This window comes from Procambarus clarkii, chromosome 72, assembly GCF_040958095.1.
Source record: "Procambarus clarkii isolate CNS0578487 chromosome 72, FALCON_Pclarkii_2.0, whole genome shotgun sequence".
Lineage (NCBI taxonomy): Eukaryota > Metazoa > Arthropoda > Malacostraca > Decapoda > Cambaridae > Procambarus > Procambarus clarkii.
The window spans coordinates 7,458,623-7,480,045 of record NC_091221.1 but is presented as its reverse complement, the minus strand read 5'-3'; the positions used below and the strand labels follow the sequence as shown (position 1 = coordinate 7,480,045).

The window sequence follows — 21,423 nt, the reverse complement described above, 5'->3', positions numbered from 1 at the left end:
CTCAGGGGAGCAGGGAAGAGCTCAGTTTTTTCGCCTGTGACCTAAATTCCTTATCAAAGGAGTCAAAGTGCTCAGAAATCAACTCCTCCTCATCTGGTCCACCTGGAGATTCTTTCACGGTGCTGTAAAAATTGTCAAACGTGGCAAAGTTTCACAAGTTTTCTTCCCAGCGTCAGGTGTGTACTGTGGATACAAATGCCTTCAGATTGTCTTGAAAACGGAGAATGTGTGTTCCCACTCACTGTAGTTTCAGGTGTGGAGGCTTTAATCTACGATTGAGTTCTGAAGGTTTTATAGAGGTTCAGCTTCGAGGATAACATTGCACAAACGCATTATGGCATCTCAAGGCCACGTACATTGATGAAGCCAGGTTTTAGGTAGCATTCTCAATATTTTTCGTTTTTTTCTCAATGCATATAAATTTCAGACCAATAAATAAATTATTTAAATAAGAAACGATATACGCAAAAAAAACACCACACGAAGGTTACACAACCCACTTTCTGATGCACAATAACACATTGGTATACTGGTAAGGCAAAAATAACTTAAAAATAAATGTTTTCAACGGAACAAGGAAAGGCTGATATAGGGAACATCGCGAGGCAATAGTGCCACCTTTCATAGTTTTTCGTCGCAATCAGTCACCTTAAAAACTTTCTGAAAAGAGTCAGTTTTTGGGGTAGAATGTTATGATAAATTGCTTTATTTATGATAAAAAGAAAGTCTATCTTTGAACATTGAAATTTGATAAGAAAAACTTTGCAAAAAATAAAATTTTCTAAGATATTTAAATCTGTTTTCAAAAACTTAAAGAAATTATATATAGTAACACTAATTACAAAAATATTTAATTAAATTTAAATTCAATTAGTTACAAATAAGTTTTAAATTAACAAATCAAAATTTACTTAGTTCTGCAAACCATTTAAATATGCACTTTACTGCCAAATAATCAATGCAAGAGTGGTTTCTTTCAAGGATGAGTTAAGGCATAACTAATTGAGTCCAGGTGTTTTTTAAATGAATTAGAACTTGATCTTAACATATATAAATAGCATATAATAATTGCTCTCAGACTCCCCTAAATTTTTTGATAGACTTTACATGCAGTCAGCTTTTCTAACGTGGAATAATTTTTACATTTTTGTGTAAATTCCTTTCTTGAATTGACTTTAATACTGTAAGCATAATTACAGTAAAAACATACTAGAAAACTAGACATACTGGTATAAACATTTTCAGATTTTATAATGTGAAAAAATTTAAACATTGCGTAATAAGGATACTCAACACTTGCTAATTCTCCATGATTCCTCTATTCTCAGAATTTACGTTCCGCGACCGACCAGAAAACTTTCCATAACTCTTTTTGTGGTTCGCGATGCACGGGTGGAAAGCCTGCGTTTCTGTGCATTTTCTCTATCACTAAATTCAGTGTTGTGAACATGATATCTACTCCTACTGTGAGTAGTCACAGTTGGAGTAGGATTGTAAACGATGAGTCACAATAACGTGGCTGAAGATATTATGACCCAAAACCATACCAAAACATGAAGAGACGATGACGTTTAGGCTCGTCCTGGACCATCGACTTGATAATCGTCTTGATATCGACTTGATAATCGTCTTGATATCGACTTGATAATCGTCTTGATATCGACTTGATAATCGTCTTGATATCGACTTGATAATCGTCTTGATATCGACTTGATAATCGTCTTGATATCGACTTGATAATCGTCTTGATATCGACTTGATAATGGTCCAGGACGGACCGAAACCTCGTCGTCTCTTCATCTTCTGTTGTGTGATTTCTTCACCAGAATTGTAAATAAATTTGTAAATAAATTGTAAAGCTAATTTAAAACTCTTCTCCAATCCGATATAGTTTAATTTATCAACATTTGTTTTTGAGGTTTTATGCAGCTACCTTAAGGCTACATAGCTTGTGACACGAGAGTGCATAAAGCATTTGCAAAGTTCTGAACATCAGACCAGGAGGTCTGAAGGGTCTAAAGACTGGACCTTCAATAATGTCGTTTGGGAAATCATGCAGATCATGCCCCAGTCCCTCCTTACAGAGTTTATGCGAGGAATGATCAAGATATATATATATATATATATATATATATATATATATATATATATATATATATATATATATATATATATATATATATATATGTATATATATATATATATATATATATGTGTATATATATATATATATATATATATATATATATATATGTATATATATATATATATATATATATATATATATAATATATATATATATATATATATATATATATATATATATATATATATATATATATATATATATATATAAACTGTCGACAATTTGAGCAGGTCATTGCCACCCATCTTGTCATCGCCTGCAGAAGTACCACGTTGGCGGCTGCCACGTCAAACATGCGGTGATGGAATGGATGTGTTGGTGGGGATGGAGTTGGATGTTGCACGCAATCACATACACACACATATATATATAAGCACTGTCGCACCAACACACCACCAAACACAGCACAAGCACCGAACCTCAACACATAACAGCCAGCGAGTCTTGCTGTGAATTTCTACTGCATCCGCATCTCAAGTCAGCCTTCAACATGAAGTGAGTTTATCCTCATCTTTGGTCTATTTTATTTCATAGAGATTGACCAAAATCTACACAGGAAAAGGTTGCATAAATCATGAAACTAGACGGAACATAACTTCTTTATATCTAGTTAGTCTTATCGAGCCATGCGATTTTTTTTACACGAATGCACGAATGTTCGTTTATTTCTCTTGCTGTTACTAATGGCCGTTCGTCTGTTCGTGTGGCCGGACAGGAACATCTTTGTTCTATTTGTTCAAAAAATTAACTCGTGTTTTAGGAATTCATACAAAATTACTCTTTTAGATAAAGCTACAAATAAAATGGGATAGAGTATATCTAGTTTCGCGCATGATACGAAGAGTTACGAAGCTTATGTCACAGCTTCGTTATACTACATGAAGCTGTGACACAGCTTCATGTCTGTTGCGTGACCACAACACACGCAACAGAAGGACACATAAATGTAGGATTCGAACGATTGAATTATCTTTTTATCCCATTAATGTGAAGGTTGAGAAAGATGCACAGTGATACATAAAAATACAGATGAAAAGACAGATTTATAAAGAGTTTTAGAGATATATTAATACATATAGACACACTAAAAGGCGCACCCGACGGTGCTCGGGGCGACCACAAAATATTGAGCCATTTACGTGTCAGTAACTCTCCAAATCTCTCATTAGAATATGCGTTTAGGCATGTATACCTTGCCAAAGTTGTGTACAAAGACTGTATTTGCTAGTCCTCGAACATTTCTTCTTCACCGACTTTATGAAAGTGACTTCGGAAACGACTTCTGCCCTCCTTCAAGTGAGGCAATTGGGCCGACCCTTACCCCCCCGTGACAGTCCCAACACACCCACTAGCCACCCTGCAATGTTTGATTAGGCTAGCCTCAAGCGTTTGGGACAAAATTTTAACAGACAGCCAAACATACAGACATCATATTTTGCAAAGACAGATATACTGAGACAAATGTACAAATAATTTGATGGACACATAGATAACTACAGCAAGAAGTAGATAGATGAATACATTGAGAAGAAGATAAATAGATGCACGGAATGATATATAGATACAAAGATATGACCCTAGACACAAAAATACACGCAACAGATTCAGTGACAGATACATTACTGTATACTGACATACAACACATATAAGTTTCTACGAGGTTCTGACGCCAAAGTTAATTTGTTTTCGCTCCTTTTTCTCTCCCAGGATCGCCGTGTTGGTGATGTTGGCCATGATGGCTGGTTTCCAAGTCGCCTCTGTCAGTGGTGGAGAGGCCGAGACAAAGGTGGAGAAAGTGGCGCAAGTGGAGAAGATAGCAGAGGTGGAGAAGGTGGCAGAGGCAGAGAAACGGTAAGACACTCCCAATTAGAATACAAAGCTATCACAATGGAGTGACAAATCGATGAGAAAATCATTTGAAGCAAGGAGAGGGGGATTTAAACCAAGTGTCCTAATGATTTTTGTTCTGTCGTGGCTGAGTGGGTTAAGGCAAGCTTCTGGGGGCTCTAGAACGCTGGACCAAAATCCGCGTCTTACTCCAGACGATTTTCTCACATTCTCAATTAATTCTATATTCTCCAGCATATCGTTGGAGATTCTTCCATAATTTCTGCATCATTTTACGAGAATAATTGCTTCTTACATAGTTTTATATTTTAACTGTTTTTCTTTAATAAATTCTTGTTTTGTAAAATCTTCTTTTCATAATGGGATTTTAAATGTTTTATTTTATACAGCTTCTTTTTTTTTTCTTTTTTCCTTCGACTGTCACAGACTTTGAATTGCTTTTGTGATGTGCTTCAGTGTTAACAACCGCGAGAGGGCTATTAGGGTCAGCCAGTGAGACAATTAACAACGAGCCAGCGAATATACATTCGTCTTAAACATATTGAAGACAAAATAAAACTCTTTGCGTGTATGCACCATTTAGTGGGGTAATAATTCTGGTTCATTAACTCGACCAACAATTATTACATCACTATTCCAACTGTCACTACTACTACTACCACTAGTACTACTACTACTAATACTACCACTATTAGTACAACCACTACTACCACCACAACTGTTATTAAGGTGGTAGTAGTTAACTAATGCTTCTGTTAACACTCTAAATCTTACCGTGATTCCGAATACGAGTAATTTATCAATCACTACTTCTACTACGCTCTCTGTTATTCCTAGTTCAACAAATACACTTGTCTTACTACCACCATATATAATGCTAACTCATGACCGTAACTATCTAGTTAGTCTAACTATTTTTCTCTTGTGAATATATTCACCCCAACACCGCTCACTTCAGAGCAAGATTTGACACAAATAAATGAGTTAATGACGAAAAAACGAACATTTATACCTATTTACCCATAGCTTTATATTTGATAATAGATGGGGCTACCCGGCGATGCCTGGGTCTTTGTCTACCTCATTTTTTCCTCTCCCTTAACCCCTCTCTCCCTCTATACACACAGGCTCTTCCACTCTCCCTATTTCTCTCACCCCTCCCTCTTTCTCTTCCACTGTACTCAGGCCTAACGTTAGCATCGAGAACAAGACGAAACCTCCATCACACTGCCCCCATCCAACAGTGAAACATAATTGACTGGATAGTAAGCTGTAATGGGCCTATTGGTCCATACTGATGCGCTTCAACTCACTCCGAGTGATATATATCTATCCAGCTGCCCAAAGCATTTAACCACTTGTACTCTGCTTCTGAAAATGTTGACAAGAGTCAACGAAACGCAGTCCTTAACGTCAGAGCATAATAAAGCTGTGAAATGAACTTTGGAGAGTTAATTAACTTCCTTCTCGGGTGAAGAAAAATAGAGAAGAATCGTGGTAGAATCACTTCCCTCACTCTTTCTGACATATCCTATAACATATGTCTACAACAAAGATGGCTTGTTGATATATATATATATATATATATATATATATATATATATATATATATATATATATATATATATATATATATAAATAAATATATATATATATATATATATATATATATATATATATATATATATATATATATATAAGGCAGAGATAATTGAATAAAAGTATAAATAATTAAATATTTAAATAAATAATTAAATAAAAGTACCGACGTTTCGGTTCATCCTAGAACCTTATGCAGTCGTAAACAGAACGAATCGAAATGTTGTCAGTTTCCATGCATTTGTGTGGGTTGAGTTTTGTTCAGCTAGGTTATTGTGGTTTGTAATCTGCAAAGTCAAATCTATGTCCATAAAAGAGAATGTATGTTGTTTTGTTTGTTAAACGTTAGAGAACAGACGTCAGGGCTATTTTCACCCAACGTTTCAAGATGACACGTGTGAGGTTTGGGAATATCATGGGGCTGGTCAGGTTTGGCCCTTTTAGAAGGATCAGCATCAATTTCGACTCATATGAAGTCTAAAGTGGATTTTTTGTCCCTTCATGGTCTTTCAACAGCTTTTCATCTAGTTCGGGCTATTAATCATATGCCCCTTAATGAATAATCATCCTGCAAGATGGGAAAGGTTTGGGATCATTGGTGCTTCACTCACTGTTGTGTTCTTGGTGATATTATCATGATGCAGCCAGAGTTTATCAGTGTAGGTTAGTGATCACATGGCCCTGTATATCTAACCGTCCAGTGTGGTGGGAATTTTTTAGTATCAATATATACAATTGAACTAAATTATGTTAATAAAACACATATATATATATATATATATATATTTATTTATATATATATATATATATATATATAAAGTATATTCCACACTTCCCGTGGATATAACCATTATCCTATATCCTATTCCTTTCCCTATTAAGACTACTCAATAGCTCGATCGATAGAGCTTCGGCCTCACACACGTATGATCCAAGGTTCGAGTCGCCTACAGCCCAGGTGAATGGATTATATATTTGAATATATATTTACATTTTCACGTGGAGATTTACTGCATCATCTCTCGCTATTTCTAATTTATCCATTTGCCTTTATAGGGATGCTGGAAACGCAGAAGGAATAAAAGAGGAGCGGGGAGGTGAGGAGGGAGAGGAAGAGGTGGAGGAGGAGGAAGAGGAAGGGGAAGAAGAGGAGGACGAAGACTACCACAATATATGGAAGAGGTAAGAACTGTTTTAATATTGACTGAGAAATTGATTTTATTAAAATTATTCAATTTTTCTTTGCAATTGATAAGTAATATGGTTAATAATTTGCAATAATATCCTATATATATATATATCACCCGATGAGGTATGTATACCGGCTAGGTATATCTCCCTGTTAGTTATCTCTTTTCCAAATCCTAATCCTGACCCCATCCCTTCCAAGTGCTATATAGTCTAATGGCTTGGCCCTTTCACCTGATAATTTCCTTCCTTCCTTCCTTCCCTGCTAGTTATATTATCCCTGCTAGCTATATCTCCCTGCTAGCTATTTTATCCCTGCTAGCTATGTCGCAATACTAACAATATCTGCCTACAAGCTATATCTCACTGCTTGACATATCTCACTCCTGAACATCTCTCTCTCTAATAGTTATATCTCTCTGCAAGCTATGGCTCTCTCCTAGTTAAATCCTTAGGTTAAGGGTATTTACTTTGGAAGAACGATTGCTTATTAATAATCATTATTCGAACACGTGCTTACGTGTACAATACGTACACACACCTGTCCGGAAACAGTTACACGTACATGTGTGTTTTCTGTCCCACACGCTATCTCCTAAACACGCACAGGCACGTACACCAATCAATGGGCACTGTCAGGAAGCGTCTGGCACAATACACGGCATGACACTATAGGAGAAAGGGGAGGGAAATGATCGGAAGTTATAGAGGAGGTGTGTTTATTTCGTGGATAACGGTGTACCTAAGCGACGAAAAACAGAGTCTCAGGGAGATGTTGGCAGCTGGGGTCTAACGTGGGGTCAGGACACAAATCTAAGACGAGACAAATATAATCCAGAGATATGTTGCTACACTTGTTCCTGAGGCCCATGTGTCGCTAGAAAAGACTGAAGGAGCTTAACTTTGCATCTCTGGCTCAGAGAGTAAACATGGGGAGGGGAGACATGATCGTAACATTCATGATACTGAGGGGAAATGAAAAGGCAGGCAAGGATGAGCTGTTTGTCGAAGGTGACACACTTTATAAAGTGAAAGGCGGATAGACTACATATACCAGAATGGCTGTAAAGACCTCCTGGCTGTCTTTAGGTTCCTACTTACATGTAGGAAAGTTACATGTGTGTTACATATCTGAGCAACATGTAACTTAGAGTAAAATAAAGAAGCAGCCTGAGTCTCTGGACATAAGGTAATAATCAGAAGAAAACACTAAAGCCAGTATGACTATATAACACTGGGAAAGGATATGTGGATATGATAAGTGCTGGTGGATAAAGTGTAGCAGCAGTGACGAACCAGTTGGGACATCGGGGGATCGAGCGCTGGCCTGCTGCGCTCAAATCTTTTATGTTAATATCCAATATTTCACTAGAAAAGGGGGAAAATTAACAAACAGCTGGAAAACCCTTATTGACATACCAATATACTAGACAGTATGCTCTAAAATCTAACACAATGTCACCGATACAAGAGGCACACACACGCAGACACACACACACACACACACACATAAACACACACACACACACACACACACACACACACACACACACACATACACACACACACACACACACACACACACACACACACACACACACACACACACAAACAAACGTATTACAGATTACCAACAAAAAGAGTGAAAGTCTGTGAAAGAATTAAAAAAATAAATGTTCTACATTATCAAATTACCTTATACAGAAGCGCAGAGGATGAAGATGAGGAGGATGAGGATGAGGATGAAGAAGAATAGGAAGAAAATAAGAGGAAGGAGTAAAGAAGAATTAGCCAGCTTCATAACTATGGGTAACTATTTCTATATCTAGCTGAAACCCATATTTATACAACTTTTTAATTCGTGTTATACTTGTTAAAATAATAAATATTATTTATTTATTTATCTATTTATTTATTTATTTATTTATTTATTCCAGGAATGCTTGTTTGGACAAACATAGGCTTGAGAAGACACTGATGTGAATTCTTATATTGAAGACGTTAAAAAAGACAGAACCTCAATTCATCTTTCTTTCTTATCTAAATATATACAAATATAATGCTTAAGCTTACTATGGTGTCAGTGATGATAGATCCTCGAGAGCACATCCTCTTCTTCATACTGATGAACTTGGTGAAAAAATTTCATGAAATTTAGGAACAGTGATTAACCTCGCGATGGTGATAATGTTAAAAACATGGGAGATATATAATTTGAAAATTATGCTGATGGAAATAAATGAATTATAATGATGTTAGTGACAGGAAGAAGGGAAGATGATCTGTATTAAACTAACCTATCCTAACCTAACCTAACCTAACTTAAATCTACTTCATGCTGTTTGTCATAAATAGAGGAATATTTATTTCTTAATCAAAATATAATTTATATCACGAATTCTTAATCTATTTGGTGCTCACCTTTATCAAAATGGAGGTTGCAAAGATATCTATGACAGTGAACAGGCTATCTTCATCATACTTTGAAAAGATACTCACAATTTTTTTAGATCTTATTCATGTTGGTCGTTAACTCTCGTCTTCCATGTGACCTTTATCCATCAAACTCTTATCCATTGGGTTCTAATCCGTATAACTTTTATTCATTTGATCTTATACTTATAGCTCTTACCCATAGCACTTTTATCTTTTGTCCATGCAGTTCTTATCCCGTAGCTCTTTTCCATGTAACCCTTATCCAGACAACTCTTATTCATATAGCTTTTGCCCAGGTTGTTCTTATCCACTAAAGCTCTTAATCTTGCAGATCCTATCTATGCAACTCTAATCCAAGTAGGTTTTATCCAGGGGGTTCTTATCCAAGCACGTTTTATCCACACGGCTCCTCTCCATTGATTTCTTAGATAGCATTGAATACAATATCTTTAGCACTAAAATTTTCGACCTAATTTGGTCCACTGATGTAATGAATATCACTGTAAGCAGGTGGTTATGCAAAAATATATAAATATATGCAACCGTTATCCTCTATCCTTGCACCTTGAAAAGAAATATTTGAATCGGAAATTACAATAATATGTGAGAGAATGATTGGTATCTTTATTCGATATCTTAAGTAAAATATACATTTTTTGGCACATCTACCTGTCGTATTTGTACGTCATGGAAAAAAATTATTTTCTCTGACGACTGTACCAGACGATTGCTGGTGCAGTGGTCAGAATACCAGAGCTGTTGACCCCTGGCGGCCTGGGTTCGAATCCTCTGAGGGATCATAGAGTTCAGATGAACAGCAATCCTGACACTGTTTTGGATGCTGCGAGTGAGAATGACATGAAGAAGATCATTATCTTCCTGAGTGATGATGATTGATAGACGACTTGTAGGGTGTTAATGGGGATCATGAATGATGCCTGTAGCGGCATGTGAAGTGATTCTTGTTGATGATGGAGATGGCAATGTTGATGATGGTTCTAGTGAGTGGTAGTGGACCCCATACCTATCCTGTGAGTGGTAGTGGACCCCATACCTATCCTGTGAGTGGTAGTGGACTCCATACCCCTCCTGGGTGTGGTAGTGGACCCCATACCCATCCTGTGAGTGGTAGTGGACCCCATACCTATCCTGTGAGTGGTAGTGGACCCCATACCTATCCTGTGAGTGGTAGTGGACCCCATACCTATCCTGTGAGTGGTAGTGGACACCATACCCATCCTGGGTATGGTAGTGGACCCCATACCTATCCTGGGTGTGGTAGTGGACACCATACCCCTCCTGGGTGTGGTAGTGGGCTCTATACCCCTTCTGGGTGTGGTAGTGGACCCCATACCCATCCTGGGTGTGGTAGTGGACACCATACCCATCCTGTGAGTGGTAGTGGACACCATACCCATCCTGGGTGTGGTAGTGGGCTCCATACCCCTTCTGGGTGTGGTAGTGGACCCCATACCTATCCTGTGAGTGGTAGTGGACACCATACCCATCCTGGGTATGGTAGTGGACTCCATACCCCTTCTGGGTGTGGTAGTGGACCCCATACCCATCCTGGGTGTGGTAGTGGACCCCATACCCATCCTGTGAGTGGTAGTGGACCACATACCCATCCTGTGAGTGGTAGTGGACCACAGACAAATCCTATGAGTGGTAGTGGACCCTATACCCATCCTGTGAGTGATAGTGGACCCCATACCTAACACGTTACAGTCTTACTAAGCTCGTTACATGGTTTTAAATATATAAATCAACAGTCTTTTACAGAACATAATTGGTAAAGGAATTTCACTCCAAAGCTCGTTTAGCTAAGTTGCAGACTGGAGAAAAAGTCAATTTCCTGGTTTGTAAACATGTTCGTCAATTCACAGTCTTTACCAAACTAACCCAACCGTGGTCCCAAAAAGCCCCCTTCCTAACACAATGAGTGAATCAAAGTTAGTTTAATTAGTTTATTATGGATCTCACTCACCTTGTGGGTGAGAGGCTCAAATGTTTCAGCGTCATGTAATAAATCTACGAATCAGACTACTAAGCAATTTGCGTTTGCTACATAAAATTTGCTTTGCTTACAAGGCACCTCACGCCTTCCCAATGGGCGGCAGTGGAAAGTTTACAATCACGTGCTTTGCTCTACCGTAAACTGACCATACTCGTCCAAGAGTTTTGGTAGTTGTGTATCGTTTTGAACTAAACGCTTACATACACATGTCTTGAACATTTGTGATATGATTCTTTCTAACTTCTTGACCTTTTCACATTCAGTTACATAAAGATGTTAAGTAGGTGAATAGTTCTGCTGACTAGTGTGAAGAGTTTACATTTGGCCAGGTGCAGGAGGCGCAGACTCGCAGAGGTACTGGTAACCGAGCCTGAGGCCAGCAGCAGCAGCAGCAGCATCTCCCTGTTAATGTCTGTTGTCCTTGTCCTGTGATCCATAGACATGTGCCTCTTCTTTGTTGATGATGATGATTAAGGCAATGGTGAAAATTAGACTGAAGATTGTGATGACGCTAAATATAATGACGAGAAAAATGATAATGATGCGTGATGATTCTGGTGATAAAGAATGTATGAATATATTTCGATGATGCACAGAAAATCAACGGAAATCAATAATCAGCATTATAGAACTGGAGCCAAGCGAAATCATGATGATATTGATAACAAATGATATCACATACATAGTTAATTACTCTAAATTATTGGCTCAACATTAAACAGAAAGATTTACATCTCCTCCTCAAGCTGTCTATGACTAATTCCAAATGTTCTCGTAAATTCAAGATCCATAAATACCAGCTGACATTGTCGTCTGCTGGGGAGTAGAAGAACTCCCGAAACCCTCTATAGGTATGCTCCAGGAATGCCCTTGTAAATGCCAGATTTATAATTAGTTTTGTAAATTCCAGACCCGTGAATTATCAAGTAAATTTCTGTCTACTCCCTGTACTTTGAATGGGCCAATTTGTACTTTAGACTGGCTTTGAAGACAAAAAATACACTAAATATTACAGAAACTACAACGGATGGTTTTCATAAACATATTTAAAAATATATTAATACACACAGAAAACAGAACAGTTAAACATCGATTCGTCGCAGACACGTCATATAAACATTTGACATTCACATTTAAAACATCGTAGAGATGTTTCGTCAAGAGTCGTGATGATATTAAAACCTACAGGTGTATAATAACCTGTCAAGGAATACTTTATGTAGGTTTGTTGATCTCCAACACTTTTAAGAAGCCATGTATGTGTGTGTGTGTGTGTGTGCGAGAGTGTGTGTGTACTCACCTAGTTGTGCTTGCAGAGGTTGAGCTCTGGCCCTTTGGTCAATGAGTGTGTACTCACCTAGTTGTACTCACCTAGTTGTGCTAGGTGAGCACACACACTGTGTGTGTGTGTGTGCATGTGTGTGTGTGTGTGTGTGTGTGTGTGTGTGTGTGTATGTGTGTGTGTGTGTGTGTGTGTGTGTGTGTGTGTGTGTGTGTGTGTGTGTGTGTGTTTTCTAGTGGATTGAGATCCAGCTCTAGTACCCGCCTTCTCCTCTCTCCCCACCCACCCACGCCTCTCACAAATCTAACTTCACCCTAATCAAAACATGGTCGAGGTGTCCTTCTCCTTACAACGCACGAATCACGCTGACAAGACCTGCCGGTGCCTAGAACCCTGTCTTCAACATCATCTTCAGCCTCCAGCTCCTGTAACCCTCCACCACCACCACCACCAACACCACCGGGCCCCCACACGTACGTGAGACAACTCTTTATCCCACATATCACGTAGTCCATCTTCGGTCTCTGAGTACTCTTGATCCCTCTGAAGTTGGTGAGGATCAAAGCCAGATCGAGGATGAGGTAGATCATGGAAATGTTTAAGGATACCAGCGTTACGTTGAGAAGAATCCAGTAGTCTATGGTAAAGGTAAAGATACTCTCTTCGCAGCCTTCCCCGGTGAGAAACTTCAGCGGAATCGTTTCCTGAAGAACAGATAAGGAAGGGGTCATTTAAGAACTGTACAATCTGAATGATCTGTTCCCTTCATGGTCTCTGCAAAACAAACACTCAAACAAAGCAAAACAAAACCCTGGGGCATCAGGGGCAGCATACTATGGCCGCTCAGTACTACTAGTATTCAGTCAGCAATTTACATTTTATGCATACATATATACAATAAAGCGAACAAGTGGTGAGGTAAAACAGGATAAAAATAGGAAACGTCATACGTACATTATCAGTTTCGTTAATGCATGAGAGAAGAGTTATGTCAACGATGGTTATTCTTTCCCCAAAACGCTGCAACATTACTGGCTGAAAATATAATACGAGAACTCACATAGAAAGCCACGAAATAATTAATGAATTTGATTGTATAACAATATGCCAATATTATTTTATAAGCCACAAAGGCGTTTTGAATGTATAATTGTTTACTCACCTAGTTGTGTTTGCGGGGGTTGAGCTTTAGCTCTTTGGAACCGCCTCTCAACTGTCAATCAACTGGTGTATAGAATCTGGATCCGATTGAGTTCTGTCAAATCTACACTTGAAACTGTGTATGGAGTCTGCTTTCACCATATCACTGCTTAATGCATTCCATTTACTAACTACTCTAACACCGAACAAATTCTTTCTAATGTCTCTGTGGCTCATTTGGGTACTACGTTCCCACCTGTGTCGCCTTGCTCGTGTTCTACCCATACTAAATAATTTGTCTTTATTCACCCTGTCAAATGCCCTAAGAATTTTGTAGGCGCTGATCATGTCTCCCCTTACTCTTCTGTCTGCCAGGGACATGATGTTTAGCTCCCGTAGCCTTTTCTCGTAGCTCATTCCTCTCAGTTCTGGAACTAGTTTGGTGGCATAGCTCTGAATCTGAGTTTGGGGGGAGGGTTGTGTGTGAGGGGGGAGGGGGGTCTTTGTGTGTGTGTGTGAGAGGGAGTGAATGCATATAAATCAAATTTTTGGTTTTGTCAGATTCACTAATCGGAAACCTACGTTGAGCTGGTAGAGACTACAAGTGCACACGCAACAGATTCAGATTACAGCCACACACACAACTGTTACAGGTTAGAGCCACACACACCCGATCCATACAGTGAGCTGCCACAAATTACAATCACACACACACAACTGGTACCTACCTTTTGGTGGAACAAGTTACAGCCACAGCGAAAGGGATTCCCTTTCAACGTAATGGCGAAATCCCTTCTCTTTAGCAACACAAGAAGGCATTTCGGATCCAGCTGTGAAAATGGGAGAAAGCTATTAGCAAGGGTGAGACCTAGTTTGGTATTGGGCTGAAGGCCTATCAACCACGGGAGAAGCCATCACAGTATCTAAACGACAAACCAACAAGTACAGTTTAATACTGAACACATTCCAAGACTATAATTAACCCAAGTATATACATCAAGTATATATATCATGAAGCAGGGAACACCTTTCGGTGTATATATTCCTGATCTCCGTTATGATTGTTGTTGTTCAAGATTTGCTACTTGGAACAAACAGTTCCAAGTAGCACGGACTATGGTGAGCCCGTAGGTCCTTATGAATGTGAGTGTGATATGTATACTTAGGCACTGTAAACAGATGCAATTTAGCCAACATTTTATCATCTAATAAATTTGAGGTTTATTTTTGGACGCCTCGCAGTGGTCTTCAATTTGTTTTATTTGTTTTATGTATTAATTTGAGTAAATTATTTAAAAGTTATCTAATAATTGAAAGGAAGTTTTCTGACTGTATTAGTTTAGGAAATTTATGAATTATGGTAATACTAATTAGAAGGTGTTTGTGAAGGGTGGGTTTAAAATACTTAACAGGTTTGTATTCACAAGGTGAAATTTGTTGACCAGACCACAAGGTGAAATTTCAAGGACGTTTTGTTACTATGAGAAAATCACTTTCGAGCAGGACGGGAGATCGAACTAGGTTTAGTAGCTTTTAGCACGTCGTGGCCAAGGGGTATGGCGCACGTCTGGTGTTAACCAGGACGATGGTTCGATTCCTGGTCCTCATCCAGGGGGTTTTCACATTTGCATTTATGTAAATTAACTGAGTTTATGTTTTTTTTATATGTTTCCAAAGTTCCCAGTTTTACTAGTAAGATTTCGTCTTGGAGAGATAAACACCCATTTGTGTTACATTATTTTTCAGAAATGTCTGGAGCTTTCATAACTAAAATCCCGTCCAAGTGGGAAGGGAATTATCAGACGAAAGCGCCAAGCCATTATGACTATATTGCACTTGGAAGGGATTAGGATAAGGATTTGGGATGGGACGAAGGGAAGGAATGGTGCCCAACCACTTGGACGGTCGGGGATTGAACGCCGACCTGAATGAAGCGAGATCGTCGCTCTACCGTCCAGTCCAAGTGGTTGGATGAGTTATATCTTCCATTATCTTGATTTCCAGGACTGTAATCCCGGTTTGGTAGGATGAACTTATTACCTCTTGTATTTGGTTGCTTTGCATGTTGAATTCCACGAGGGACGGTATGAGATTTTGAGGGAGGCACGGGATAGCAGTGATCTCATTCTTGTCCAAATTGATGACTTCAAGCTTCGTTTGAGTCTTCAGGTGATTCAGCAGCGTCTCCGCCGCCCTTAGCTGAAGCGAAAATGAAGATGATAATCTTTAGATAGATAAAAACAGAAGATTGGTTTAATTTGGTGTTGAGCTTATGGCCTATCAACCTCTGTATGGTTCCTAGCGTCCTCACAATATTTAACTGAACATCCAACAAAGAAGATAAAACAAAGATAGACTCAAAGAAACTATCGGTGTATATATACAGAGAATTGAGAAAATGCTTAAGACAAAGGCGCCGGCCATTTTGTGACCTAAACCGCTAATCTCAGGAGAGATGACCCTGTGCTTGGGTCAGGTCAAACTACCGCCTATCTTGAGGTTATCTTGAGATGATTTCGGGGCTTTAGTGTCCCCGCGGCCCGGTCCTCGACCAGGCCTCCACCCCCAGGAAGCAGCCCGTGACAGCTGACTAACACCCAGGTACCTATTTACTGTTAGGTAACAGGGGCATTCAGGGTGAAAGAAACTTTGCCCATTTGTTTCTGCCTCGTCCGGGAATCGAACCCGCGCCACAGAATTACGAGTCCTGCGCGCTATCCACCAGGCTACGAGGCCCCTGACTCTAACTTTCCAAACCTCCATAGTCTATGAGAAACCATACTGAATAATTCCTACAATAAACCTAGTTTGTTACAGGCCTACTATGCAAGGCCCGATTTGCCTAATAAGCCAAGTTTTCCTGAATTTATATATTTTTCAATTTTTTTCTTATGAAATGATAAAGCTATCCATTTCACTATGTATGATTTATTTTTGTTTAATTTGAGTTAAGACTAATGTAGATATATGACCGAACCTTACCAACTCTACCTAACTTAACTTAACCTATTTTAACTTAAACTAACATAACTAAGTCAATAATTCATGTTTTTAATATAATATATTGATAATATTTCAAATAAAAAAAATTGATTTTTTTTGTTGAAAATAAATAAAATCACTCGGCCTATTAGGCAAATCGGGCCCTGCATAGTAGGCCGAGAAGAACCCTCCTAGGCCAAACTATGAACATAATTAATTTACATTTGAGCAAAAATTGTGATTTAATTAAATTTACGGAAGGCTCTTTGGCGCCAGTCTTACCATGTATGTGTGGAGCCTGAAAATGGGTTTTAGTGTGAACAGTTGTTCAATCATGAACAAGGAGATGGCTGCTGGATTAGTGAGGATGGAGGATACGAGTTGCAATTAAACAATAAATCTTTAAAATCACTTAAATTCACTTATATGATAACAGCTCTTTATAAAAAAAAAGTTTGAGACCGGATCATTTAAATATTAGAGACACTAAAATATTTTATTCTAGATTTGCTGTGATATTGAATATCATCAACAACACAGTCCACAGAAACACATTGCCACACATGAGAATCTAAGCACCCGTGTCAAGGGTTATCACAGGCGAAAACTTGCAATTGGTAACAATCTGAATTACCTTGTTTGAGTTCAAGCTGAGAATATGAACGTTCCTGGGAAAGGTAGGCAGGGTGGAGTCGGTGAGATTGGCAGCATCACAGTCGATGCTGACTCTCTCAAGAGTTTTGTTCTTGAAGTACCAGACGCAGCTCTGACAAGCCTGCGGACACCGTGCTCCTTGCTAGGTAAGGGTAAAAAATACTGATAAGCATTGTGAATTTTTAAGAATGAGAGAGGGAGAGCGAGAAATCACAAATATTATCCAAAATTACTTTTGTTTCAAAATACTCAAAATATATTTTGAGTATTTTGTATCGTAGGCCGATGCTGACTCTCTCAAGAGTTTTGTTCTTGAAGTACCAGACGCAGCTCTGACAAGCCTGCGGACACCGTGCTTCTTGCTAGGTAAGGGTAAACTGCAAGGTTACTGATAAGCTTTGTGAATTTTTATGAATGAGAGAGGGAGAGCGAGAGAAATGAGAAAAATATATTATCCAAAATTACTTTTGTTTCAAAATACTCAAAATATATTTACCTTACTAAAATGCGTAATTTCCAAAACGGGCAAATTTATGAAACCGGTTTTTAAGCATATTACAACTAAAACATTTAATCTGGAATGAAATTTGTTATAAACAAATAATGTTCAGACACAGTACATATTTTTAAAATCAACACATAATCATACAAAGACAACATAACAATAAACTTAAGGTTACAACTGAAACATTTCAATTAAGAAAACTGAAGTGCAAGGAAAGAATTTTCATCACTCCAGTGCCTCAACCTCTTCAAATATCCCGCCTTAGATAACAAAGAGAAATCCTCAGACAACTCACGTATTTCTCCCAGATAGCGAGACCAGTCTTAAGAAGACATCTCGAGTATCGGATGTACTCAGAATACTTCTTTGCTCCCCAGCAGTAAATCTCATCACATTCGTACGTTCTGTTGACTGTTTCGTTCAGATAGGAAAACATCGTCAAGTTTTGCGTACAGTGGAATTTCGTATCTGTGTCAGAATCGAGAGTGTTTTAAAATTAACAACGGAACATATAAAATTCAGAGAAGGATATCGTAGGCCTAAGTGTGGCAGGTCCTATTTAAATCAAACCATTTTCAGTCTTGTATCTATCTATTATTTGTTATTAATAATTTCTAAATAGTTAAATTCAATATTGATAGCTGGTAATTCATTTAATTTCACCTGGAACCGAAATTAGACCTTGCAACAAACGTATTGTCATTTATATTGACTAATCTCTTGCTAATTAAACAACCCACTTCGCTCATATAAAAATAATGGGCCATGATGATGCTTCGAGCCTTCCTTGATGATATTCTGGAGAAATATAAAAATTTTGTACAAGACTGTAACTTTGTTGAATTATCTGAATGTCTATTTCAAATTGTCTGTGTTCCTAGTCATAAAAGTATTTCATAAAAGTACTTGGATATACGTCTGGTAACGTACTGCATGTGTAAAGGAAGAAATGTATATGTTTATCACTCAGAATAGTCAGTAATATGTTGATTGTTTGTGATGTATATATATATATATATATATATATATATATATATATATATATATATATATATATATATATATATATATATATATATATATATATATAGTTAAATTCAAAACGAAATATACAACACAACTAGTTGCCGAAATACTTTTGGTAATCGTGATTTTATTGGATTTTGCAACTCTATGCAACAAATAAGCAATCACTAAATGATTTTTTTTCTTTATATTTTTGTATTACAAATTATTATTATTATTATTATTATTATTATTATTATTATTGTTATTATTATTATTATTATTATTATTATTATTCAATCCAATGTTTTGGAAGGTAACGCTGACTCTATGTTGGAGGAAGTGAAAAAGTCGGAAATGCGATGTTGAAAAGTAATATTTTAGTTAATGTTTAGGTTATGTAATGTTAGCAAGAGGGCACATATCTGTCGTACGATGGGGTGTTCCTGGAAACGTGAGCCACAAACATCACCGAGGAATCCGGGAGCAGGGGCTGGCAGGTGTTTAAAAAAAAATGTGTATCTCAAGTGTCTAACTTTGGAGATCTGGTGTGTGTAGGTGTTGAGGGGGGCAGGGGAGGCGGTTCGATAAACAAAAGGCTATTTTAGTTTACAGGCGAGTGGTTGAGTTGTAAGGTCGTTTGTGTGGCTCCGTTGCTGCTTTCCGTTGTATAGGGGGGTTTGAATGGCTGGCTATTCGCTGTTGTTCGTTGTACGAGAGAGGGCCCCTCATTGCTGTTGTCCGCTGTATAGGGTTTTGTGTGGCTCCACTGGTGTTGTCTATTGCTCCGGTTTATGTGGTTCGTTGTATAGGGGTATGGGCAATCCGTTGTTCAAGGGTTTGTGCGATTTGTTGTACACAAGTACATGCAGTCCGTTGTACAAGGGTTTATGTTGTTCATTGTTCAGAGGCTTGTGTGGTCCATTATGCAGTGCTTCGTGTGTTCCTTACGAATACTAAATGTGGACTGTTTTGCAGAGAAAACAATTTACATGTTGAACTAATGAAGACTGAAGAATTGGTCGAGAGATTGAAAACAAAAAACACAAAATTCAAGACAACGTAAACTTAACCTATCAAAAAACAACTAAATGTACCCTAGCCTCTAAAACAAGTGAAGTTCTTGAGGTATCTTACTGTTCATTTCGAGGCTGTCCAAGCTGCAGTTGAATATGTCTTCGTCTACGACATAACCTTCCAGGAAGAGTCTCTTGACGATGCACGAACTGTTCTCCGTCGCAGTCACCCCATTCACCGAGTCCCCACTCGCATCCAGCGTCCATTCCTCCTCCGTCGACTGTGCAAGGTCGTAGTAGTACTGCCCTCCGTGCTTCATGACAGTGGGGATGTCATATTTGGGTCTCTCAGCGTCCTCCAAGGAAGAGTCACCAGCCTCACCCTCCACTGAGGCAGGTAGGAGGGCCAGTCCGGTCAGCAGCAGTGCCACGAGAACGACCCTCTGGTGGCTTGCCTTCATGGCACCTTCAACATGAAGTACGATTTTCCTTTGCTTAGGTTAGACACTATCTGGGATCATCACTAAAAATCTTAGAAAACGAAATATACGTATATAGTTTACGTAGAATTCACTCGCACAAGAAAAGTCTGCACTCGTTATCTAGGCATTCCTAAATCTATTTTGACTCTGTTATTACAAAAATAAATGGCACAGGTTGTAATAAAATAATTCACTGTTTGAAGCTGGTGAGCGAACGAAGCGTATCCTTGTCATATTCACGAGACTGGTACGCAATGAGTGCCTGGGAGAGCCTTGGAAGTGCCGGCCAGGCTTTACCACATCCTCTACTCCATCTCCTCCCCTCCTCCTATCCCCCCCACCCTCATCTCAACACCACCAGCCCCCCTCCCTCCACCTTACCCCATCCGGCCACACACCGCACCCTCACACACTCTCTATCCTATGACCATGTTTCTTCCCTGTTTACATCACCACAGAGCCGCCTTTATTCACATGATCAACGCCAGCCGCGTTGATCATGCGAATAAATTGATTTGCCCGCCGCGAATCAATTTATTCGGCTAATCAATTTGCTGAATCCCACATTGACAGGTTTACGAACAACTGATTAACACTATAAATTGTGCCTATTTCGAGTATCACAAACACAAACATATTTCAGTAGTTTATGCGTATTTGGTGACGATTCCACGAAATTGTGAAGGCGACTGTTGCGTGCGGACTCTGTATGCCGGTGGAAACCCTTGGTCTCTGGACGCCTGCTCTTGACGTTATCATAAAAAACACACGATAACAATTTCCTGCCTGAGTGGTGGTTCTACGCCGTGCTCTGACCTGTGGCTCCCGCACTGCTCCGAGGGATGACTGCTCTTGCAGTGTAAATATGTGGTTCCTGGGGTGATTCTTAGGTATGCTAATGGTTTAAAAATGTTGATTTTGTGTGTGTGTGTGTGTGTGTACTCGCCTAATTGTGTTTGCGCGGGGGTTGAGCTTCGGCTCTCAATAAACTGGTGTATAGGTTCCAGAGCCTATTTGGGTCTATCATATCACTATTAAAATTGTGTATGGAGTCTGCCTCCACCACATCACTGCCTAGTGCATTTCGTTTGTTAACTACTGACACTGAAAAAAGTATTACTAA

General features: G+C 38.7%; 2 protein-coding genes across 6 annotated transcripts; one reads left to right on the top strand and one right to left on the bottom strand.

Annotated features, from left to right (window-relative positions):
• The first annotated feature begins 2,545 nt into the window (after positions 1–2,545).
• LOC123773642 (parathymosin) lies at positions 2,546–8,938 on the top strand. The gene is made up of 5 exons (XM_045767464.2): positions 2,546–2,641; positions 3,854–3,997; positions 6,650–6,775; positions 8,486–8,590; positions 8,719–8,938. The coding sequence occupies exons 1-4, from the start codon at positions 2,637–2,639 to the stop codon at positions 8,535–8,537; spliced, it is 327 nt and encodes a 108-aa protein (XP_045623420.1). The 5' UTR covers positions 2,546–2,636; the 3' UTR covers positions 8,538–8,590; positions 8,719–8,938.
• Positions 8,939–9,827: 889 nt separating this feature from the next.
• On the bottom strand, positions 9,828–21,060 carry LOC123773640 (uncharacterized). Of its 5 annotated transcripts, XR_011224425.1 has the most exons (10): positions 20,935–21,060; positions 19,940–20,447; positions 18,093–18,265; positions 17,273–17,434; positions 15,697–15,855; positions 14,385–14,486; positions 13,471–13,551; positions 10,902–13,220; positions 10,572–10,691; positions 9,828–10,361 (listed from the first exon to the last, which is right to left on the bottom strand). XR_011224425.1 is itself a non-coding variant. In XM_045767463.2 (8 exons), exons 2-8 carry the CDS (start codon positions 20,277–20,279, stop codon positions 12,831–12,833), a joined length of 1,407 nt encoding a protein of 468 aa, XP_045623419.1. In that variant the 5' UTR covers positions 20,280–20,447; positions 20,935–21,060; the 3' UTR covers positions 9,828–12,830. The 5 variants fall into 5 exon arrangements, 2 of the variants coding, with proteins under 2 accessions (XP_045623419.1, XP_069168525.1); XR_011224424.1 differs by lacking the exon at positions 20,935–21,060 and having other exon boundaries at positions 19,940–20,622; XR_011224423.1 differs by lacking the exons at positions 10,572–10,691; positions 20,935–21,060 and having other exon boundaries at positions 9,828–10,481; positions 19,940–20,622.
• Positions 21,061–21,423: the final 363 nt, after the last annotated feature.

Excerpts from the sequence above, each read along its gene's own strand:
- LOC123773642 (XM_045767464.2), top strand. Across the intron at positions 3,998-6,649 it reads GTGGCAGAGGCAGAGAAACG|GGATGCTGGAAACGCAGAAG; the intron begins GTAAGACACTCC and ends TTGCCTTTATAG. Across the intron at positions 6,776-8,485 it reads TACCACAATATATGGAAGAG|AAGCGCAGAGGATGAAGATG; the intron begins GTAAGAACTGTT and ends TACCTTATACAG.
- LOC123773640 (XM_045767463.2), bottom strand. The coding sequence starts at position 20,279 with ATGAAGGCAAGCCACCAGAGGGTCGTTCTCGTGGCACTGCTGCTGACC. Across the intron at positions 15,856-17,272 it reads TCAGCTTGAACTCAAACAAG|CTAAGGGCGGCGGAGACGCT; the intron begins GTAATTCAGATT and ends TTTTCGCTTCAG. Across the intron at positions 14,487-15,696 it reads AAAGCAACCAAATACAAGAG|CTGGATCCGAAATGCCTTCT; the intron begins GTAATAAGTTCA and ends CCATTTTCACAG.